Source organism: Oryctolagus cuniculus, chromosome 11 (assembly GCF_051225735.1).
Source record: "Oryctolagus cuniculus isolate XC-2025 breed Fujian yellow rabbit chromosome 11, ASM5122573v1, whole genome shotgun sequence".
Lineage (NCBI taxonomy): Eukaryota > Metazoa > Chordata > Mammalia > Lagomorpha > Leporidae > Oryctolagus > Oryctolagus cuniculus.
In genome coordinates this window covers 78,883,085-78,901,192 of record NC_142877.1, presented here as the reverse complement: position 1 = coordinate 78,901,192, position 18,108 = coordinate 78,883,085, and the positions used below count along the sequence as shown (strand labels likewise).

General features: G+C 37.6%; 1 protein-coding gene across 27 annotated transcripts in view; it reads left to right on the top strand.

Annotated features, from left to right (window-relative positions):
* OSBPL8 (oxysterol binding protein like 8) overlaps positions 1 to 18,108 on the top strand; it is a 198,241-nt gene that overhangs the window by 142,916 nt on the left and 37,217 nt on the right. For all 27 annotated transcript variants that reach the window (XR_016216184.1, XR_016216183.1, XR_016216182.1 and 24 more), the window contains 7 exons: positions 1,119 to 1,196; positions 6,948 to 7,049; positions 9,035 to 9,238; positions 11,924 to 12,008; positions 13,619 to 13,790; positions 16,096 to 16,333; positions 16,969 to 17,153. Coding sequence is in view for 22 of the 27 variants with exons in the window: in XM_051846458.3 (XP_051702418.1) it covers positions 1,119 to 1,196; positions 6,948 to 7,049; positions 9,035 to 9,238; positions 11,924 to 12,008; positions 13,619 to 13,790; positions 16,096 to 16,333; positions 16,969 to 17,153 (1,064 nt within the window). In the remaining 5 variants the exon portion in view is untranslated. The remainder of the gene's footprint in view (positions 1 to 1,118; positions 1,197 to 6,947; positions 7,050 to 9,034; positions 9,239 to 11,923; positions 12,009 to 13,618; positions 13,791 to 16,095; positions 16,334 to 16,968; positions 17,154 to 18,108) is intronic.

The window sequence follows — 18,108 nt, the reverse complement described above, 5'->3', positions numbered from 1 at the left end:
GTGTCACCTGAAAAAAAGACCCAGGTTCTGATCCCTGCTATATTAATGATTATTCTCCCTGAATCCTCCTTTCATGATTTGTAAAATGGAGGGGAAAACCACCTGTTGGAACCAACTCTCAAGGTTCTTATGAAGATTACATAAAAATATGAAGCATAAACTGAGAAGTCAGGAGCAAATATAAGACATTAGAAACAATTTAAGTGTACTGGGTTGGTAGAAAATAAATGCCAGGAATATTGATGTGTAAACACTGTACAGGCCTGCGCTGCAGCTCACTAGGCTAATCCTCCGCCTTGCGGCGCCGGCACACCAGCTTCTAGTCCCGGTCAGGGTGCCAGATTCTGTCCCGGTTGCCCCTCTTCCAGGCCAGCTCTCTGCTGTGGCCAGGGAGTGCAGTGGAGGATGGCCCAGGTGCTTGGGCCCTGCACCCCATGGGAGACCAGGAAAAGCACCTGGTTCCTGGCTCCTGCCATCGGATCAGCGCGGTGCGCCGGCCGCAGCGCGCCGGCCGCGGCGGCCATTGGAGGGTGAACCAACGGCAAAGGAAGACCTTTCTCTCTGTCTCTCTCTCTCACTGTCTACTCTGCCTGTCAAAAATAAATAAATAAATAAATAAAAAACACTGTACAAATTAGGTAGGATGGTTAAATATTAGTTTGTGAAGGTATTTATATTTCTTCCCATTGACAGAGGTGTAACAACTTTGGCTTTGTTTGCAACAATCTACTAGAATCTTCAGGGTTTGGTTTTCTTATTTAGAATATTTAAACTGTATGAAAAACATTACTTTGGCTACTTTTGTATAAGAATAACAAAATAATTATATATGTTCTTAGAAACACTCTGAAAAATATAATGTAATAATTTACAGATGATCTTATTTAACTTCACATTCTAGATTAATTTATTGATTTATTAATTTATTGATTAATTTTTACTTTGTGTATTTGAAGGCTTGACATGTAGGAGAAAAAAATCAGTATTTGAAAGTGTACATTTTCTTAAATTATAGCAATGTCACAAATATAACTTTAACATTAATTTCTATATGACATGTAAAGAACAAGTGAAGACTAATTATTATTTCTCTTCTGTTCATTTCTGTATGATTTCAGTCTGAATCTAAACTTTATAATGGCTCAGAGAAGGACAATTCAACTTCAAGCAAACTCACGAAAAAAGAATCTCTTAAGGTTAGTTTTTACAGTTATTTCTATAAAGTTATTTACATTGTGCTTTTCATGTGCCTTTCAAAGTAGACTAATTGTAACCATATATGTATGTTCCTAAAGAAGGAAAAAAATTTCAGAGAGACAGGTGGACAGGCACACAGAGAAAGTATTAATATTTGTAGGATGCAATAGAGTTACCTAATCAGGCTGCTTGGTAACTGCACAGACTGTTGTAGGCCTATCCTGACCCCTCAGGGGCCTGGGATTTGCTATCTCCACAGCTGTACCAGGCTAGCAAGCATAGAAATGTGTTGTAAAACAGGTGATGGGAGACCCCTACCTTTCACCTTACACAAAAATTCACTCAACATGGATTAAAGACTTAAATCTACGACCTGACACCATCAAATTATTAGAGAGCATTGGAAAAACCCTGCAAGATATAGGTACCGGCGATGACTTCTTGGAAAACACCCCAGAAGCACAGGCATTCAAAGCCAAAATCAACTATTGGGATTGCATCAAATTGAGAAGTTTCTGTACTGCAAAAGAAACAGTCAGGAGAGTGAAGAGACAAACAAACAACCCACTTAAGAGATGGGCCAAGGACCTCAATAGACATTTTTCAAAAGAGGAAATCCAAATGGCCAACAGGCACATGAAAAAATGGTCAAGATCACTAGCAATCAGGGAAACGCAAATCAAAACCACAATGAGGTTCCACCTCACCCCAGTTAGAATGGCTCACATTCAGAAATCGACCAACAACAGATGCTGGAGAGGATGTGGGGAAAAAGGGACACTAACCCACTGTTGGTGGGAATGCAAACTGGTCAAGCCACTATGGAAGTCAGACTGGAGATTCCTCAGAAACCTGAATACAACCCTACCATACAACCCAGCCATACCACTCCTTGGAATTTACCCAAAGGAAATTAAATTGGCAAACAAAAAAGCTGTCTGCACCTTAATGTTTATTGCAGCTCAATTCACAATAGCTAAGACCTGGAATCAATCTAAATGCCCATCAACAGTAGACTGGATAAAGAAATTATGGGACATGTACTCTATAGAATACTATACAGCAGTCAAAAACAATGAAACCCGGTCATTTGCAACAAGATGCAGGAATTTGGAAAACATCATGCTGAGTGAATTAAGCCAGTCCCAAAGGGACAAATATCATATGTTCTCCCTGATCAGCGACTACTTAACTGAGCACCAAGGGGGAAACTCGTTGAAATGAAATGGACACTATGAGAAACAGTGACTTGATCAGCTCTTGTCCTGATGGTTGATGTACAATGTAATACTTTATCCATTTTAGTATTTTTTTTTGTTCTAGTACCATTGGTTGAACTCTGTAATTAACACACAATTATTCTTAGGTGTTTAAATTTTAACTGAAAAGTGATCCCTGTTAGGAATTTGGAAAACATTATGCTGAGTGTAATAAGCCAATCCCAAAGGGACAAATAACACTTGTTCTCCTTGATAGGTGACAACTAACTGAGCACCAAAAAGGAAACCTGTTAAAGTGAAATGAACACTAGGAGAAATGGTGACTTGATCAGCCCTCACCCTGACTGTTGATGAGCAACTTGATATGTTATCCCTCTTAGTATTTTTTTTGTTTGTTCTACTTAATACTTTTGGTTGAATACTGTAATCAATACACAATTCTTCTTAAGTGCTGAAACTTAACTGAAAAGTGATCGCTGTTAAATGTAAGAATGGGAATAAGAGAGGGAAGAGATGTGCAATTCGGGACATGCTCAGGCTGACTTACCTCAAACAGTAGAGTTAGAAACATACCAGTGGATTCCAATTCAATCACATCGAGGTGGCATGTACCAATGCCATCTCACTAGTCCCAGTGATCAATTTCTGTTCGCAGTTGATCATAATGATAGGACTAAGAACTAAAGGGATCACAGAAACAAAAATAGTGTCTGCAAATACTAGCTGATAGAATAAAAAAGGGAGAGAATGATCCAACATGGGAAGTGAGATACACAGCAGACCCATAGAATGGCAGATGTCCTAAACAACACTCTGGCCTCAGAATCAGCCCTTAAGACATGCGGATCTGGCTGAAAAGCCCATGAGAGTATTTCAGGCATGGAAAGCCAAGACACTCTGGGGAAAAAAAAAAAAAACCTAAATGAAAGATCTCCACGAGTGAGATCCCAGTGGAAAGAATGGGTCATCAAAGAAGGAGGTACCTTTCTCTGAAGGGAGGAGAGAACTTCCACTTTGACCATGGCCTTGTCTAAATATGATCAGAGTCAGTGAACTCAGGGGGCTTCCATAGCCTTGGCAGCTCATGACAAGAGCCTAGGGTGATTACTGATGCCATAAACAAGAGTGTCAATTTGTTAAGTCAACAACAGGAGTCACTGTGCACTTACTCCTCATGTAGGATCTCTGTCCTTAGTGTGCTGTACATTGAGATTTAATGCTATAACTAGTACTCAAACAGTATTTTTCACTATATGTTTCTGTGTGGGAGCAAACTGTTGAAATCTTTACTTAATGTATGCTAAACTGATCTTCTGTATATAAAGAGAAACGAAAATGAATCTTGATGTGAATGGAAGGGGAGAGGGAGTGGGAAAGGGGAGGGTTGCGTGTGGGAGGGACGTTATGGGGGGGAAGCCATTGTAATCCATAAGCTGTACTTTGAAAATTTATATTCATTAAAAAAAAGTTTGAAAGCAAAAAAAAAAAAAAAACATGTGATGGGAAATTCTGGTGCACACTAAAATTACCAATAGCTGAGTCATGGGCTTAATTTGTCCCACAAGTAAGTGTGTGTGTGTGTATGTATTTTGTTTTGTTTTTAAAGATTTTATTTATTTGCATTTCCCTGATGGCTAGTGATCCTGGGTATTTTTTCATGTGTCTGTTGGCCATTTGGATTTCCTCTTTTGAACAATGTCTGTTTATGTCCTTTGCCCATTTGTTAACTTTGTTGTTTGTTTTGTTGCTGTGGAGTTTCTTGATCTCTTTATATATTCTGATTATTAATCCTTGATTAGTTGTATAGTTTGCAAGTAGTTTCTCCTATTCTGTCGGTTTCCTCTTCACTTTGCTATTTCTTTTGCAATGCAGAAGCTTCTCAATTTGATGTAATGCTATTTGTCAATTTTGGCTTCATACTTCTGCATATGGAAATCCAATTTTCCCCAGCACCATTTGTTGAAGAGACTGTTCTTGCTCCAAGGATTGGTTTTAGCTCCTTTATCAAAGATAAGTTTGTTGTAGATGCTTGGATTGATTTCTGTTCTGTTCCATTGGCCTGTGCATCTGTTTTTGTGCCAGTACCAGGCTGTTTTGATTATAACTGCCCTGTAGTATATCTTGAAATCTGGTATTGTGATGCCTTTGGCTTTGTTTTTGTTTTATAAGAATGCTTTAGCTATTTAGGGTCTCTTGTGTTTTCATATGAATTTCAGCATCATTTTGTTTTTTTATCTGAGAAGAATGTCCTTGATAGTTTGGTTGGTATAGCATTGAATTTCTGAATTGCTTTCAGTATGGACATTTTGATGATTTTGATTCTTCCAATCCATGAACATGGGAGAGTTTTCCAATTTTTTGTATCTTCTTCTATTTCTTTCTTTAATGTTTTGTAATTATCATCATAGAGATCTTTGTCATCCTTGGTTAAATTTATTTCAAGATATTTGATTTTTTTGTAGCTATTGTGAATGAGATTGATCTTAGAAGTTCTTTCTCAACCATGGCATTGTCTGTGAATACAAAGGCTGTTGATTTTTATGCACTGATTTTATATCCTGCTACGTTACCAAACTCATCTCTGAGTTCCAGTAGTCTTTCAGTGTAGTCTTTTGGATCCCCTCTATGTATAGAATCATGTCATCTGCAAATAGAGACAGGTTTTTTTTTTTTTTTTTTTTGACAAGCGGAGTGGACAGTGAGAGAGAGAGAGAGAAAGGTCTTCCTTTTGCCGTTGGTTCACCCTCCAGTGGCCGCCGCGGCTGGCGTGCTGCGGCCAGCGCACCGCACTGATCCGATGGCAGGAGCAAGGTGCTTCTCCTGGTCTCCCATGGGGTGCAGGGCCCAAGCACCTGGGCCATCCTCCATTGCACTCCCTGGCCACAGCAGAGAGCTGGCCTGGAAGAGGGGCAACCGGGACAGAATCCGGTGCCCCGACTGGGACTAGAACCCAGTGTGCCGGCGCCGCAAGGCAGAGGATTAGCCTAGTGAGCCGCGGCGCTGGCCAAATAGAGACAGTTTGACTTCCTCCTTCCCAATTTGTTTCCCTTTATTTTCTTTTTCTTACGTAATGATTCTGGCTAAAACTTCCAGGACTATATTGAATAATAATGGTGACAGTGGGTATCCTTGTCTGGTTCCAGATCTCAGTGGAAATGCTTCCAACTTTCCCCCATTTACTAGGTTGCTGGCCAGGAATTTGTCATACATTGCCTTGATTGTGTCAAGGAATGTTCCTTCTACTCAAAATTTGCTCTGCATCTACTGAGATAATCATATGGTTTTTGTTCTACAATATGTTAATGTGATGTATCCCATTCATTGATTTGTGAATGTTGAACCATCCCTGCATATCACGGATAAATGGCACCTGATGAATGATCTTCTGAAGTGTTGGATTTGATTGGCTAGAATTTTTTTTGAGGATTTTTGCATCTGTGTTCATCAAGAAAATTCGCCTGTAATTCTCATTCTCTATTGTATCTTTTTTGGGGTTAGGAATTAAAGTGATACTGACTTCATAGAAAGAATTTGGGAGGGGTTTTCAGTTTTTATGGTTTGAAATTTTTACTATGAGATTATATTCTTGTATTATTATGTAATTAAAAAGAGGTAAAATTATTTCAAATGATACAGAGAAGTGCACTTAATCAGAAAAACTAGCCTTTCTTATCTAAAAATTGCTCCCAGCTATAAAACAAACAAATTAGTCTTTTTTTAATCCGAAGATGCTAGAATTCTAAAGATGTTTAAAATTTTATTTTTTAGGAGCTGCCACTGTGGCATAGGTAAAGCCTCTGCCTGTAGTCCCATATGAGTGCTGGTTGTGAGTCCCAGATGCTGCATGTCCAGTCCAGCTCCCTGCTAATGCACCTGGGAAACCAGTGGAAGATGGCCCACATGCTTGGGCCTCTGCATCCTAGTGAGAGACCCGGAAGAAGCTCCTGGCTCCTGACTTGGGACCACCCAGCTCTGGCCGTTAGAATCACTTGGAGAGTGAAGCAGCAAATGGAAGGTTTCTCTCTCTGTCTCTTCCTGTGTCTGTTTCTCCCTAACTCTGCCTTTCAGCTAATGAATAAATCTTTTTTTAAAATAATTTTATTTTTTAAAGATTTAAGATTCATTCATTGATTCATTCATTTGAAAGGCAGAGCAACAGAGAGAGACAGAGACATAGAGCTCTTCCATCCACTGGTTCATTCCAGAAATGGTAGAAATAGCCAGGCCACAGCCAACAGCTGAGAACTGTATCCTGGTCTCCCACGTCAGTGGCAGGTGCCTAAGCACTAGAGCCATCTTCTGCTGCTTTCCCAGGCACATTAGCAGGAAACTGGATCAGAAGCTGAGTAGCCAAGACTCTACCACTCTGTTATGGGTTGCTGGCTTTGTAAATGTGGGCTTAACCCACTGTGCCATAATGCTGGCCCCCAAGGCTTAGAATTTTATACTCTGCATTCTCTAGGCCTAAAAAATGGGAAAGAAATTGCTCATTTCTATTGAATTTTTAATTCTATTATTTTTACAAAATAGGTACAAAAGAAAAATTACCGAGAAGAAAAGAAAAGAGCCACAAAGGAGTTGCTCAGTACAATCACAGATCCTTCTGTTATTGTTATGGCTGATTGGCTGAAGGTCAGTATGTACTATATCTTGAATTCAGGTTGCTGGATATTTATCTACTGGAATGGACAAGCCAAAGTACACCTGTAGACCCACAAGACAAAAATGACTTCTGGGTTGATGGTTTTTCACAGGCAAAGAAACTATTAATTATATTCCAGAGGTTCTATATTCTAATCATAATGGCAAAAAAGAATCTTACGTCTCTCTTAAAGCAGCATCAAATATGGATAGTATTTCTTTTAAAAAGGGTTTTTGTTTGTGTGATATATTGTCTAATACAGTATATTATAAAAATATTTTATTGCTATTCAAATTATTTAGTATTATTGTGTATTTGGTATATTATTGAGATGAGATGAGACACATAGAAAAGTTATAATCCAAAAATGTTATTATCCAAAAACATAATTATCTGACAAAAATTATAATTCAAAATCTAATTATCTGACAAATACACATATTGCTATTTCTAAACCCTATTATTTTGGTCTTTGGTTATTTTTATTTCCTTTTCCCTCATCCAGTCACTCTATCTTCTTGCTTAATCTTATCTGAAGGATAGCTGGTAGGAATCTTCCAGGCTAATCCTAGTTTTAAAAGTAATCTTATAAGACTCTTACTTCCAGAAAGTTTTAGTACCTGCCATTTCCTGAGAATCACCACAGCCCCCAAAGCTTTCTACTTCAAAAGGTGGTAAGATCGCTAATGAAATAATCCTTCTAAGATCCGTCCTAGAAGTGCTGTCGCTGAAGTAAGAATGTGATCGTTTCCCTGATGATTCACATGATGTGAGTGTATTCAATCTTGTGCTGAAAACACCCTTCTGGCTTACTCTGGCTATACTTGGAAGTGTATTCATTCCAGCTCTCACTTGAGTTTTTCAGGGTCAAACCTACCCTCCAAAAGTTCCAGCCAAGTTTCCAAACTTTACCTCCATTTTGATCATTTCCCTCCATGTTCTACTGTCAACATCACCAGGATCCAGAATGTTAGCTCAGGGTAGCTCTCTTCCTTTCAATTTCCTCATCTTACCATCTCTTTTACATTTACACAGGGATTTTCTTTAAGATTTTCTCTTTTCTTTAAGTCTGCTCAAGATTCTCCCTTCCTAAATTTTTCTTATTTGCAGAGACTATGGTATGCCTATTTTGGGAGCCCTATATTTATTTCATAATTGATGTAAGTACTTTGAAAGAATGAATGTTTTACAGTAAATAAAAGTGAAGATAATTCCTATTTTTAACTTAATCTTTTATTAGCATCTTTTTGGATATTGTGAATTCAATCAGTTTCATAGAAATAATTTTAATATGTTACAGAAATATAAATTAATAGCAGAAGCTAGTGTAGACTTATTAAAAGAATCATTAAACCTGACAATGAAGAATACTTTATGACAATGAGATTCATGTAACTTGTATTTGAAAATTTCCTCCAAGAACTTTGTATGGCACATTTTATGTGATTACTAAGAATAAAATAATCTAAACAAGGTAGTTTTAGGAGCTACAAAAAGCTTCTTTTCTGACCACTCACTAAATATTTAAAGAGTGTCTCCTGTGGATTACCAATGTTTTCAGCATTGTTGCTAAGAGTGGTGAGGAGAAAAAATTGTCAAAGGCAGAATTGTTGCTGTCATTAATATTACAAAAAGAAAAATCTCAGTCAGTGCAGGAAGGTATATTTTAATGACCCTGGGTCTGGTCAGGAGGTTAGGAAAACTTTGTGACAATATAATATTTTGTAACTGTTGTCCTTGTCTTTCCCTAAAATTTAAAGTTCCTTGGAAGCAGAAGCTGTGTCATTCTTTTCAAGTCTGTTTGCAGTGCTTCTCATGTAATAGGTTTTTAAAAAAGTATATATTACATCTAAAGTGCATATGTTATGGAAATTCTAGATTAAAACATCCAATTTACTATTATGCTGTTTGTATCTCGCAGGGTAGAAAGAAAAAAACAAATAAGATCTTTTCTGTGTAAACTTATTGTTCGTAGATTCGTGGCACGCTAAAGAGCTGGACCAAGTTGTGGTGTGTGTTGAAACCTGGAGTGCTCCTGATATATAAAACCCAAAAAAATGGTCAGTGGGTAGGAACAGTCCTTCTGAATGCCTGTGAAATCATCGAGCGCCCATCAAAAAAGGATGGCTTTTGTTTTAAACTTTTCCATCCTTTGGAGCAATGTATTTGGGCAGTGAAGGTATGTAAGCACTGGCATACAGGTAAAAGTGTTAAGATGCTCATCCATGAGTAGCATGGAGATAAATCAATGATGTGATATCTGTCTGCTGCCAGATCTTTGTTTCTGTTTTCAAGCACGTCTTTTCCCTTTCTGCCTCTACCAACAATGAAATGTGCACCGGGGCCGGTGCCATGGCGCAGATTAATCCTCTGCCAGGCACCGGCATCCCATATGGGCACCGGATCTAGTCCCAGCTGCTCCTCTTCCAATCCAGCTCTCTGCTGTGGCCTGGGAAAACAGTAAAAGATGGCCCAAGTGCTCGGCCCCTGCACCCACATGGGAGACCAGGAAAAAGCACCTGGCTCCTGGCTTCCATTGCGGCCATTTGGGGAGTGAACCATCGGAAGGAAGACCTTTCTCTCTGTCTCTCCTTTCTTACTTACACTGTCTGTAACTCTACCTCTCAAAAAAAAAAAAAACACTTAAAAAAAATGTGCACCAAAAGGCTTTGTTTGCCTTTAATATCTAACTTAGTAAATTCTCAAGAAAATATTCCCCAAATTTATATTGCAACTTATCTCTTTTATCCTTGGGGATTCAGTTTGTGCTATGTTTTTTCAGTTTGTAACTCCTAAGTCTGCTTTGTAACATAGTGTTGTGTATGCTGTGTTTTTTCTCTATCAAAGTGGGAAGATCTGCTAGAACAAAAACCGCATCTTATTTTTGTGGTCTTTCCTGTAGTGATGCAAATGTGTGATGAGATGCCTCTAAGCAGAAGCGGTGCTAATATTTACTACTCTTAAGAGGCAACTTTCTTTAGAGATGGAGCTCTAATGCTTTTGTAACTGAAAAGCACTACTATGATCACTCCTGTGCCATAAAAACAGAAAAGTTGAAATGCCTTATTTAATTAATTATCAAGGACTTCTACAAACAGTAGGTGTGCATTGCATACTAAATTAATCAGTGAGCCTAGTTTACAGTTTTATAGAGTAATCATTACTTTAGTTTCTAGGAAGGTCAATTGCCTATGAATAGAGTTTAAAAATCCTCCTTTAAGGAAAACCACCTGGGGCTGGCTCTGTGGCATGGTAGGCTGAGCCTCCATCTGAGGTGCCAGCATCCCATAGGAGTGCTGGTTTGTGTCTCAACTGCTCCTCTTCTGATTGAGCTCCCTGCTTGTGGCCAGGGAAATCAGTGGAGGATGGCCCAAGTGCTTGGGCCCTTGTGCCCACGTGGGAGACCTGGAAGAGGCTCCTGACTCCTGGCTTTGGTTCATCTCAGCTCCAGCCATTGTAGCCATTTGGGGAGTGAACCAAAGAATGGAAGACCTTTCTCTCTGTCTTTCCCTCTCTGTAGCTCTACCTCTCAAATAGATAAGTGAATCTCTATCTTTTTTTTTTTTTTTTTTTTTTTTTTTTTTTTTTTTTTTTTTTTTTTTTTTTGACAGGCAGAGTGGACAGTGAGAGAGAGAGAGACAGAGAGAGAAAGGTCTTCCTTTGCCGTTGGTTCACCCTCCAATGGCCGCCGCTGCAGCCGGCGCACCGCGCTGATCCTGGCAGGAGCCAGGAGCCAGGTGCTTTTCCTGGTCTCCCATGGGGTGCAGGGCCCAAGCACCTGGGCCATCCTCCACTGCACTCCCTGGCCATAGCAGAGAGCTGGCCTGGAAGAGGGGCAACCGGGACAGAATCCGGCGCCCCAACCGGGACTAGAACCCGGTGTGCCGGCGCCGCAAGGTGGAGGATTAGCCTATTGAGCCACGGCGCCGGCCCTCAAATAGATAAGTGAATCTCTAAATAAATTAAATTAAATAAATAAAAGATGCCTGCTTCCCAGATGGGAGTGTTTAAAAAAAAAAAAAATGGAAAACCACTGAACACAGATTTGATCTGACTGAAAATGCTTGGATTTTTTTTTCATGCTAGTATTGCTTCAAGAGGCAATATACATACATACCTTTGAAGAGTCTTGAATCTATAATGTTAATGCTTCTTGAAATCTATTTTTGATAGTCTAAAAGAACTCTTAATGAGAAACAGCTTTAAAACTTGCTTTTCTTTCACAGTTACACTGTAAATTAAATGGTTAGTTTTCTTTCCAGATTAGAACTGTGTCCATCTACGTTTAGCCTTAGTAATTTTTTGTTGTATACTTCTGAAAAAAACTCTGGCCAAAAACAGAATTTCCTTTCTTGTTTCTTGAAAAATAAAATTAACTTGTATAATTGGCCTTTAATACAAATGAATGTATCATTCGTTATAAAATAGAGATTTATTTTACCCTGGACCCAGTCAAAATTTATTTCTCTTTTTCTTATGAATTATATCTCTAATTGTTTTGTTTAGATTTTGAGAAATTTACTATTTCTTATCTAATAATATCTATAGGATGGAAATTATCTGCTAAATTAAAATTTGGCTCAGTATGGTAAATTTTAGGTTCTATTTAATATATTAGCAATAAATAGAAATAAGATTTTAGTGATCCTAACTATCATTTTCTGTTAATGAACTGCATTTGATGGAAAAGAGTACTTTCCTTGGTGCTTCCCATCTGCATCCTTAAGAAGGGTGAAATTAAAGCTTGTTTGCATGTAAGTTGTAATTCATGCCTGATTTAGATTGTTACAGATAATAGTGGATAATATAAAGTTGAGCTCTCACAGTACTTACTCTACACCATTTACTTTATTTTGTTTTGCAGGGTCCAAAAGGTGAAGCAGTTGGGTCCATTACTCAGCCCTTACCTAGCAGTTATTTGATTATCCGAGCTACTTCAGAGTCAGATGGTAAATACAGTTTTTGGCGAATTGGATTTTGGTCTTTATTTTTAAGAGATTATTTTATATGCTTCTATGTGTTCTCCTTGGGGAAGATCTGTTTTAGGTATGGCATTTGCAACAGAAACATTGTGGTCTTAAGTTGTTTAAAATATTCACATTACTTTTTTAACTTTAATAAATATAAATTTATGAAGTACAACTTTTGGATTATAGCGACTTTTCCCCCTGTAACCTCCCTCCCATCTCCCGCTCCCTCTCCCATCCCATTCACATCAAGATTCATTTTCAATTATCTTTATATGATGAAGATCAATTTAGTATATACTAAGTAAAGATTTCAACAGTCTGCACCCACACAGAAACACAAAGTATAAAGTACTATTTGAGTACTAGTTATACCGCTAATTCACATAGTACAACACATTAAGGACAGAGATCCTACATGGGGAGTAAGTGCACAGTGACTCCTGTTATTGATTTAACAATTGACATTCTTAAAATATTCACATCATTAACTTTGTAGATGAACAGAGAAATCTAATAGGAAAGAGATATTGTGAATTGAGTCATGATTTACCAGCTTGCAGATGTCTTCTGCATCCTCCATTGACATTTTAACACCTTTTTGACTTGTTACTGTTCTTTCTGGTAACCCATTAAGTTCTATCATTTTATATATGCATTTAGTATTGTCTAAATTTTATCACTTATGAGACACATATACAGTGTTCTGGGAATTTTTTTATTCAAATACAAACTGTTCTATACTATTCTATGACAATATATAATTTATGAGCCAAATATGGTAAGAGCAAAATTTATTTATATAAAGGTAGATAACTTTCAAACCTTAGTGACTGATAATGGATTTCTTCCTCACGTTCATGTTTCATAGTTGAGACTAGCTTGAAACAGAGAATCTGGTAACCTTCCAAAGTTTCCTTTTATCAGATGATTTTTTAAAATATATGAGCTTTCAATATGAAAATGTTCTACTTGGCTGATATTTCCAGCAGATCTTGAAACACATCAATTTTAAGAATACTTAACAAATGTATATGAACTTTTTTGTTAATATAGGTTTATATTTTTATTTAAAAAGTAAAGCTATTAATGTTTCTCTTAACTAATATGGCAATTAATGATACTACTATGCAGACATTTTCGTGACTTAAAAAACTTTCATACTTGTAAGTAGAATGGATGCTAAGCCTGGAGATAGACATATCAACAACACAATGTTTTTTCAGTGGTTTGTTTATACTAAAGATAATATCCCATTTAGGATGTTTTGTGTACCTTGCTTGGTACCTTCATATTGTGCTACATTTTAGCATTCTAAGGTTTGAAAAATAAAGTACATTTATATTATATTCATTATACTTTCTAATACATGCTGTATACTATTCACTTGTAAGTGGTTTCTAAGTGCTTAGTATTTAAAAAGTATTTTTCAAACTGGAAAAGTTGCCTTAAGAAACCCTGGAAATAATTTATGTTCAAGTTAATTTTGTATTACATATTTCTTGAAGAAATAATGATATGTTTGATGATAACATAATTAAGATGGGTGCCGATTTCATAGTTTAATATACTACTTTGAATCTGTGTTCTAGGAAGGTGCTGGATGGATGCTTTGGAGTTGGCTTTGAAATGTTCTAGTCTTCTTAAACGTACAATGATCAGGGAAGGAAAGGAACATGACCTGAGCATTTCATCAGATAGCACACATGTGACGTTGTATGGCTTATTACGTGCTAACAATCTCCATAGTGGTGACAACTTCCAGTAAGTAGATACTGCCACTAAATTGGTTATGATTTCAGTGACCGTATTGTTCACTGGATTAGTTCAAAGGCCTAGAATTTTAGTAGCGTAACTAGAATTGAAATTTTCCTATCTTCCCATCATGTAGTCTAAGATATAGTTTAAAATTTATTTAGAGGCTGGCATTGTGGCACAGCAGGTTAAGCTACCCCCCCGCAACACTGGCATTCCGTTTGTGTGCCGATTCATGTCTGAGCTGCTGCACTTTGATCCTGCTCCCTGCTAATGTGCCAAGGAAAGCAGTGAAGGATGGCCCTAGTACTTGGGCCCCTGCTACCCACATGGGAGACCTGGATGAAGCTTCTGGCTTCTGTTCAGCCTGGCCCAGCCCCAGCCATTGTGGCCATTTGGAGAATGAACTAGCAGTTGGAACATCTCTTTCTCTCTCTGTAATTCTGCCTTTTTAATACATAAATAAATGGCTTTTAAAAAAATTTTTAACTACTATAGTCAGATGTAGAAATTTTATTTCCTTGATTCTAACCAATGTGAATTACTTTACTGTTCCCACATACAACCCCACTAACTAACCATTTTGTTTTTGCATGTGGTGTTCCTTCTAGGAAGAATGATTTTTGTTCTTCCTCTTTCCTCCTGTCATAACCCAATATATTTTTCAAGATAAGTTTCAAATATTACATCATATGTGAAGCATTTCCTGCCTAATAACAGTGACATGTGATCTGTCTTTCTATTGCCGTTCTGTAGCACTTTTTTTTGTCATAGCTCTGGGCTTACTCTACCTGGTATTTGTGGAACTATTTTATGTTATAAATATTTTAACATGGAATTGTATCCTATGGTTGGCTTTATTCCTAGAGGCATGTATTGTTGTTTATAACAGAAAAAAAAAAAAGACTTTGTCAAGGGAAAATGGGCAGCAGTGCAAAAATACTTGTTCAGGTTCAGGGTTTTTTTGTTTTGTTTTGTTTTTTGTTTTTCTGGTTTTGTAGGAAAAAAAGACATCATACTTCCATTCTTGCTTCTTCTACTCAACTTCTGTCCTATAGCTGCTTATTCTTATCAAAATGGAGATGGCTCTTCTTAAATTGCTCTCCTCCTTCTCATTTTAATCTAAGCCAAACACTAAGATTTTTTTTTCATGGAAGCCTCTATTAACTGACCTTTTATATTTGTTTTTTGTAGACCTGCAATCTGGAGGTTTTGTCTTAATCCTGAGTAACTGGAGCCTGAATGGGAGTGAGATTCAGAAGATAACTGATAGGAATGAGTAACTGTTAGGACTCAAGATTTTTCTCCTTTTGCACAAACTATTTACTTAAATAGCTTTCAGAAGGAAATTTATCAACTTGAGATTATAGATAGATTTTCTTTCTTCTTTTTAAAATCATTTATGTATTTGAAAGGCAGAATTACAAAGAGAGAGAAAGAGAGATTTTCCATCCGTTGGTTCACTCCCCAGTTGGCTGCAACAGCTGGGTCTGGGCTAGGCCGAGGCCAGTAGCCATGAGTCAGGATCTTCTTCCAGGTCTCTCATGTGGGTGACAGGGTCCCAGATACTTGGGTCATCTTCTGCTTTTCCTAGGCCTTAACAGGAAGCTAGATAGACAGCCAGGACACAAACAGGCACCCACCTGGGATGCAGAGACATTGCAGGCACTCCACCCTCTGTGCCACCATGTTGGCCCCTAGATTGATTTTCTTAAGCTGAAATTTCCATTTACTGTTTCCCTGGGTTTTTTTTCTTAAGATCAAGCCTGTCAGACAAATACTAAATAGAATTCAGTACAATTACTTAGCTTTTACATTTTTTCATCTTATTGTTGAACTACTTTGGATTACTTTGGAGACCTTCACAGATGGGAGGAAAGTCATAATTCACTTGGATTTACTTGAGAATCTGAAGATCTTGACTTGAGTTTTTTCTTCAGACCAGAAGTGACAGTGAGGTTAACTAAATGATGGTATTTGTAAAACAAAGAAAAAAATCTAGCACAAAGTAACCCAAAATTTTGCTTTTAGAAGATTTTGGCTGTAAGTGGTAGAAAAACAGAGCTCAGACTGTCATCTTTTAACATTTCCCCAGGTTTTTATTTAATTTCTTTGTTCTTCTATTTACTAATCTATAAAATGGGAACTATTACCTATCTTGTAGCATTATATTGAGGATTAAATGAGCTAAGCTATGCAAAATACTTAAAATACTTCCCAGCATGTTGTAAATTCTCAATAAATGTTACATTTCATTCATATTTGTAAACCAAGTATTCTTTTATTTTTCCTTCCAACACTTTTTTAACCTAAGGTTAAATGATAGTGAAATTGAGCGACAGCATTTCAAAGACCAAGATATGTATTCGGATAAATCTGATAAAGAAAATGATCAAGAGCATGATGAATCTGACAATGAGGTGATGGGGAAAAGTGAAGAAAGTGACACGGATACATCAGAAAGGCAAGATGACTCATACATTGAACCTGAGCCTGTTGAGCCCTTAAAGGAGACCACCTACACCGAGCAGAGCCATGAAGAATTGGGAGAGGTAAACATCTGTTGTTTTCAGAGGGTCTGGAATTCTAATTCTTGAGAATTTTCAAATGAAAAGTATTTGTTTGATCTGCTTATTTTCCCAAGAGAGAATATCGATATGATGTCCATTTTATTTTAAAAGTTACATCCATATAAGTCAGGATATGAGAGTGCTATTTTCAATGATTATACCTTTCCAAAATCAGACTGTAAGGAACATTACTCCCTCCATTTACAACTTTATGGACAGCTAAACACATATACTCACACAAATATCAATATTCTGTTAAATTTAGAGCTTATTTTTTTTTGAAGCTTGCTTTTAAGACAGAATACTGCTTGCTGTCATTGTCAGGTACAAAGTAAATTGCAAGGAAGCATGAGTTCATAACTTTCTTGTTATTGCCAGTGCATAGAAGTAATAGGATATAATTTTTTGATGGTGGATATTTTATATGTCATTCACTTCACTGTCTTTTGCAACAGCCCTTTTTATATAAGTTTTATAACTACAGACTTTATTTCTTAATGGGTTTCCACATTTAAGATGCCTAGACAAGTCCTGGAGAAAGTTCGTATTTTTAGCATTAGCTGTCTTGTCCATGTATCTCTGTATCTGAAATATATTTTAATTGTTAATTGCTAAAGGCAGGTGAGGCTTCTCAAACAGAAACTGTATCTGAAGAAAACAAAAGCCTTATCTGGACGCTGCTGAAACAAGTCCGTCCTGGAATGGACCTGTCCAGGGTGGTTCTGCCTACATTTATTTTAGAACCCCGTTCTTTCCTGGATAAACTTTCAGATTACTATTATCATGCAGATTTCCTGTCTGAGTAAGTAGATTCTTATTTCTTAAAATAGATGATACTTAACTACTGTAGAGATTTTTGAGAGTGCTATTTTCAATGATTATGCCTTTCCAAAATCAGACTGTAAGGAGAAGTGTTCTCTCCATTTACCACTTCTATAGCTGCCTTTAATAAGAAGCATATTTAACACTTTGCTGCTAAGTTTCCATTTATGAAGTTAAGTTGAGGGACTAGTGCTGTGGCTTAGAAAGTTAAGCCTCTGCCTGAGGTGCCAGCATCCATACGGGCACCAGTTCAAGTCCTGGCTGCTGTACTTCTTATCCAGCTCCCTGATTATGTGCCTGGGAAAGCAGTGGAGGGTGGCTCAAATGCTTGAGCCCATGCATTGACGTGGGAGACCAAGAAGATTTTCCAATCACCTGACTTCAGCCTGCTCCAGCCCCGGCCATTGCGGTCATTTGGGGAGTAAACCAGGGGCTGAAAGATTTCTCTCTCTCTCTCTCCTCCTCTGTATCTCTGCCTTTCATATAAATAAATAAATCATTAAAAAAAATAAATAAAATAAAAGAAGTTGAGAGATCACAAGCTTGAGGGAGACAGGAATTGTGCCCCTTACCTAACAACCACCACTGTTTACAGGTTCCTTGGTATATTCCCTAACCTGACACAAGGAGAGGCGATAGGCAGTTTGTGTTCTCCCTCTACCTAAGCCTTCATTTAGGTGCCATCCTATGGTTTATGCTTTGGTGCATACTTATCTGTGTGTGGGCTTCTAAGATGTGCAGTTTACCACAATTAGAATGTCTTGCCAGTTTCTGGCTTTTAAAATAAATCTCTACTCTTTGCATTTAATTTTTCTCTGAAGCTGCCTGTTGATCCTAGGTGTTAATTCTGAAGAAGGCAGGCATAAAGAGGGTGGAGGAGAAACTGTTCACCCCTGTCAGAGCAGTTTCCTAGAGAACCAGTAAACTTTGCAAAG